Source organism: Cynocephalus volans, chromosome 3 (assembly GCF_027409185.1).
Source record: "Cynocephalus volans isolate mCynVol1 chromosome 3, mCynVol1.pri, whole genome shotgun sequence".
NCBI classification, from domain to species: domain Eukaryota; kingdom Metazoa; phylum Chordata; class Mammalia; order Dermoptera; family Cynocephalidae; genus Cynocephalus; species Cynocephalus volans.
The window spans coordinates 184,143,719-184,149,562 of record NC_084462.1 but is presented as its reverse complement, the minus strand read 5'-3'; the positions used below and the strand labels follow the sequence as shown (position 1 = coordinate 184,149,562).

General features: G+C 56.2%; 1 protein-coding gene across 1 annotated transcript; it reads left to right on the top strand.

Annotated features, from left to right (window-relative positions):
* The first annotated feature begins 527 nt into the window (after nucleotides 1–527).
* Nucleotides 528–5,205, top strand: GPR132 (G protein-coupled receptor 132). The gene is made up of 3 exons (XM_063090183.1): nucleotides 528–754; nucleotides 2,435–2,514; nucleotides 4,094–5,205. The coding sequence occupies exons 1-3, from the start codon at nucleotides 528–530 to the stop codon at nucleotides 5,203–5,205; spliced, it is 1,419 nt and encodes a 472-aa protein (XP_062946253.1).
* Nucleotides 5,206–5,844: the final 639 nt, after the last annotated feature.

Genomic DNA, 5,844 nt, shown 5'->3' with positions numbered 1-5,844 from the left:
GACAATAATTCCAGAGGTGCTCCATCAAGAAACCGGGAGCACCATTTCATAATTCTGCTGAAAAGTGCTGGAAGAAGCCAGGACTGGGAGGGCAGAGTCTGTGGCTCTCGGGTGCCTATTTCCTGTGAGAGTGACCCAGAGCTGAGCCACGGGGCTGTCCCAGGCATCCCACGGGAGCCCCCCACAACTTTCCTGGTGCCTGTCACCTCCCTCTCCTTCTGGGCTCCTCTGCCCCAGGAGGTCACCTGCTGGGGGAGGGAGATGGAGTGGGGATGGGTCATCACCAGGTGGGGCACAGTGGTGGGATTTGGTGTCCAAAGGCCGTGTGAGGACCCGAGCAGGAGGTGTGGGTGGGCAGGGTGTGGGGGCAGCTGTAGGAAGTAGGGAGGGGACCAGAGCTGCTTGTGGAGGCTGAGGGCTGGGGGCCCCTCGGACCACCGCTGGGCCTGGCTTGTGCCTGCATCTGGGTTTTGGATCCCTACATGCTCTGCCCCCTGGGTGTGTGACCGTCATTGACGTATTGCAGGATGGGGGGTCGGCATTGGGATGGAGACAAGGCAGTGCTGGGGGCTCCCAACCTGCCTGCTCGCCACAGCCCGGTCTCTCGTGGGAAGAAGTGGCAGGTGGATCTGAGGCAGCTCCTCATACCCCATGCCCCAGCGTCCCATCTGCGGGGGGATGACAGCACACACCCCAGTGTCCCATCTGCAGGGGATGACAGCACACACCCCAGCATCTCCAGTGCTGGCAGGAGGTGGGCAAGGGGACCGGGGAAAGGGAGTGGCATGACTCCCTCACACCCTTTAGGACGGATTACCAGTGAAACAGAAAACAGCAGTGCTGGCAAAGACGTGCAGAAACCGGGAGTGTGGTGGGCAGCGGGCGGACACACAGCGATGCAGCCGCTGCCGCATATGGAATGGTGGTCCTCAGAGCCACACACAGGATTACCTGTGGCCCAGCCATCCCACCTGCGGGCACATGCTGACGACATTGAGAGCAGGATCTAGAAGAGATATTTGCACACCCATGTTCATAGCAGCATTGTCCACATCAGCTGCACGTGGAAGCAACCTGATGTCCATCGATGGGTGAAGGGAGAAGCAAAAGGTGGTACCTGCCACATTCTGGAAGACTATTTACAATGGAATGTCACAGTGAAATATTCTGCCTTAAAAAGGAAGGGAATCTGGGCCGGCCTGTGGCTCACTTGGGAGAGCGTGGTGCTGACAACACCAAGGCCATGGGTTAAGATCGCCTTACCAGTCATCTTTAAAAAAAAAAGGTTAGAATGGGAAATTTTTTGTTATGTCCATTTTACCAAAATTTTAAAGACAGGAAACAACAGGTGTTGGCAGGACAGGGCGCAGGTGGCTACTGTTGGGACGATGTGCTCCATCACTCCAGGACAAGCTATCAGATCCTTCATGATGCACCTTTAGTTAAGAAAACATGCGGCTTTCTCAGTTGCCATCCTGCCTGGTGACCGTGGGCACTGGTAGCTGAGATCCCAGGGACGCTGCACAGCTGGCTGGAACATACAAGGCAATGTCACCATTTGGGACACGTGGAGTTTTCCTTGCTGGTTGGTCGTTCATGTGGAGAGGTCAGGAGGTCAACAGACATCAGCCTGCGGCCTAGGAGACAGGACTGGATGCTGCCTCCGGGCCCCTGAGCCCCTGCTGAAGATCAGGGCTTCAGCCAGAGAAGGCATCACAAAGCTCTGTCTGAACTCAGGTCTGTCCCAGCCTCCTGCTGACCTGGAGAGAGGCTATACAGGCTCTGGCCATTTATAGTGAAAGAAATCACAGAACCACGAGTGTAGCCAGACCGGAGATGCCAGAAACAGGAGCCTGCACAGTGACGCATGGCTCTGGGGGGCGTGTGTCAGGCCGGCCAGAGCAGGGTTGCTTAGAACGTGGGCAGGATTGGGTGGGGCTGGGGAGGGAGAGAGGGACTCAGTGGCTCCAGGGTGTGGTTCAGGCAATGGGTGGCAGGTTACTGTCCCTATGTGGGGTCACATGAGGGACAGGCTGGGTGGGAAGGAGAGGGGCTCTGAGAGTGAAAGCCACCTGGCTTCCCTCCCTGGTACTGAGTGTTGGGTCATTCCACCAGAGGGCACCTTGACTGTGCCCAGATATGCTGCCAGCGACTGAACCCTGGATGCGTCCCCCACAGTGTTAGTGTCTTCTAAGAGAGCTGGGAGGTCACCCCTCACAGCACTGTTCTTGTGACTCACCACACACCTGTGTCCCACCTGCCCCTGGAAACCCCAGGTGAGGGCCAAGGTCTGGGCCATGCATGGTCACACCAGCCTCTAATGTCTGGGACTGCACAGGCCTAGGGGACTGGAGTCTGTCTTGGGCACTCAGTGGCTTTACTGGCTTCCTTGAGCAGGAACGAGTAGGTGTCTGAGCTGAGTCCTCTGTGACAGGTGGGCACCTGAGCATGGAGGAGCCCCCAGCGTTCAGGCTGGGGCTCTTCAAGGGACACTCAGTGAGGACCTGCGCTTTGGTGAGCGGCCCTGCCAGGGCCCCCCTTTCTGGTGCTGTGCAGCCTGCATGGGCTCCCACTACAAACCACCTAAAAGCTCTGGGTCAAATGGGTCAAATGTCTGACGAGTGTTGCAAATACTTGGCTGAGCTCGCAAAGGGTAGGAAATCCCGAGAACCCAAAACCAAGCAGCATGTGGTGGAGAAGGGATATGAGAAAGCACCAGGAGGGGTTGGGGCCCCCTGGGCACAGTGTGCTGGGGCAGGGAGGGGTGCACCCCTGGGGTGGTGCAATGCGTCTCACCCCTCCCTGGTACTCCAGAGTCCTGGAATGTTCTATTTGCCTTGGACTTCATGTGACATTATACAGCAGTGACCATGCTGTGTTTACTGAATTGCAATGAGAATCAGCACAGGAATATTCACAGACCTAAGATGTTGCTAAGTTCGCTTTGTATTTATGTCCTGATTTATTGCTGTTTATTCTAATTGACCAGGACAGAATGTAGGCAGTGGGAGTCTCATGGAATGAGGGAGGGTTTGAATGGGGACATCTGCATACAGAACCCCAGAGGGCAGCCCTTCAGCGAGGGGTGCACAAAAACTCAGCTGAGCAAACCCGAGGACTCTCATCTGCTAGCTGCCAGAGGGACAGTACTCCCTGCCTTTTCTCGCTTTTAGGGGCTGCCTGCATTCCTTGGCTTGTGGTGCCTTCCTCTGTCTTCACAGCCACCGACAGCTGGTCAAGTGGCTCTCGCTTGCATCAGTCTGATCTCTTCTTTCTGCCTTTTCCACTTTTATGGGCCCTTGTGACTACATTGGGCCCACCCAGATAATCCCGGGTTTTATGGTCAGGTAATGAGCAATCAATTCCATCTGGAACCTTAATTCCCATTGCCACGTAGCCCAGCATATTCACAAATTCCAGGGATTATGATTCCGGCATCTGCCTAGACAGAGATAAAGAGCATCGCGACATAATGATAAAAGGGTCAATTCATCAAGAAAACAGAACCATTTTTAACTCCTATGCAGCAGCTAATAAGGGCTCCAAGTATGTAAAGCAAACTTTGACAGAAGTGCTAGGAGAAGTGGACAAATCCACCATCCCAACAGGAGCTGTTAGTCATCTTTCCTGGTAATTAATGGCTCTAGCAGGCAAAGAAGTGGTCGGACTGTAGACTAGGAGGAGACGGTGCCCACATTGGTGGGTGGGGTGAGGCTGAAACATGAAAGGTGCTGGAAGAGGGTGGTGGTAGCACCTGACTCTGAACACCGTTGAGAATGTGCTTGGAAGAGCACTAGCTTGGCCATCAGAGAATGAACACGCTTTCGAAACACACACGCCACATTTTTGTAAAGCAACCTCAACGGGTTGAAAAGACTCAGTACTGCCCTGTCCGTGTTCTGTGTCCATGATGCCATCGTGCTGGAGATCCGTGATCTAAGGGTCACTTTAAAAAATCCATGTGGAAAATTTGAAACACCTGGTGCATCTGGTCTGAAGTTACCACGAAACTTCTTATCCTTTCTTAGCACTGTAAAGTCTCTTTTGGGTGGTCTCCAGAGACTCTGTCCTCACGCTTATCTCTGTCCCACAGGAAATGCCACCCATGTCCCGCAGGCTTCCTCAGGCCTCTCCACCGAGATCTGCAACGTGTCCTTCGAGGAGAGCAGAGTGATCCTGGTGGTGGTGTACAGTGCAGTGTGCGCACTGGGCCTGCCTGCCAACTGCCTGACCGCGTGGCTGACGCTGCTGCAGGTGCTGCAGGGCAACGTGCTGGCTGTCTACCTGTTCTGCCTGGCCCTCTGTGAGCTGCTCTATATCAGCACGCTGCCGCTCTGGCTCATCTACATCCAGAATCAGCACCACTGGACGCTGGGCCTGTGGGCCTGCAAGGTGACCGCCTACATCTTTTTCTGCAACATCTACATCAGCATCCTCTTCCTGTGCTGTGTCTCCTGCGACCGCTTCATGGCGATCGTGTACGCCCTGGAGAGCCGAGGCCACCGCCACCAGAAGGCTGCCATCTTCATCTCCGTGTGCATCTTTATCCTTGTCGGGCTTATTCACTACCCGGTGTTTGAAATGGAAGACAGGGAAACCTGCTTCGAGACGCTGCCTACGGACGAGAGGATCGCCGGGTACCACTACGCCCGGTTCGCCGTCGGGTTTGCCATCCCTCTATCCATCATCGCGTTCACCAACCACCGGATCTTCAGGAACATCAAGGTGAGTGGGGGCTTGACCGCCGCCCAGAAGGCCAAGGTGAAGCACCTGGTCATCGCGGTTGTCGTCATCTTCCTGGTCTGCTTTGCCCCATACCACCTGGTGCTCCTCATCAAAGCCGTCGCCTTTTCCTACTACAGAGGAGACAGGGAAGCCGTGTGCGCCTTCGAAGCCAGGCTGTACACGGTCTCTGTGGTGTTTCTGTGCCTGTCCACGGTGAACAGCGTGGCCGATCCCATCATCTATGTGCTGGCCACGGACCATTCTCGGCAAGAAGTGTCCAAAATCCACAAGGAGTGGAAGAAGCGGTCCACGAAGGCAGACGTCACCAAGCTCACGTGTTCAAAGGACTCAATGGAGATGCGGTTGCCCCTGGCGCTCACAAATGACTACACATTCCCCAGGCCTGTCCCTCCCCCGGGGTCACAGCCGGGCATGCAGGGCTCGCCACGCACCTCCAGGAGGCTGATGGAGTTCTGCTGAGCCCACTGTGCTGCAGGGGGGGAGTCCACGGGCCAGCAATGTGGCTCCCCTGCCCCACGGAGCCCACCAGCCACAGCATCGTGGCGTGGCTGTGAGGCCCCCTCTGGAAGACACACTACTGGTTGTCGTTCCCGTAGCCACTCCCTCCACGAGCCTCTGCCCCTCAGGAGTCGCAGGCTCCCAGGCTTTCCCACATGGAAGGGGGCAGCATGGCAAGGTTGTGTGTGATGCTGGGAGCCTAGAGAGCGTGTGGCAGGCAGGAGGACCTCCTCATGGCAGCCTGTTCTGGCTGGCTCCCTTGGCTGTCAGCAAACAGCCCAGCCCTTGGCAGAGGCACTGGGTAGCTGCCCATTGGCATCCACAGTGCTTTTCTGCAAGTGTTGCCTGGATGGCTGTGACAGCACACCCCGGGGCCTCTGAGCTTCCGCCTCGAAAAGTGGATGTGAACCAAGCCAAAGGTCACCTGGCACCATCGCACTGTCTGCTCACTGAGGGACAGCCCAGGACCCACAAGGGGGCAGAAGCCCAGCCCTGGGGGCCCTTGTCTGGGGTTGGCTCTATGCTGAGCAGACACATAGCATGGCGCCCAGCAGGGCAGCCCATGTGTCCTCCATAGGGACCCCAGAATGTTTGTGTCAG

Bases quoted from the DNA above. Each gene is read 5' to 3' on its own strand.
- GPR132 (XM_063090183.1), top strand. From the start codon at position 528: ATGGGGGGTCGGCATTGGGATGGAGACAAGGCAGTGCTGGGGGCTCCC. The intron at 755-2,434 runs GTGGGCAAGGGG...CCTCTGTGACAG, and splicing joins ATCTCCAGTGCTGGCAGGAG to GTGGGCACCTGAGCATGGAG. The intron at 2,515-4,093 runs GTGAGCGGCCCT...TCTGTCCCACAG, and splicing joins CAGTGAGGACCTGCGCTTTG to GAAATGCCACCCATGTCCCG.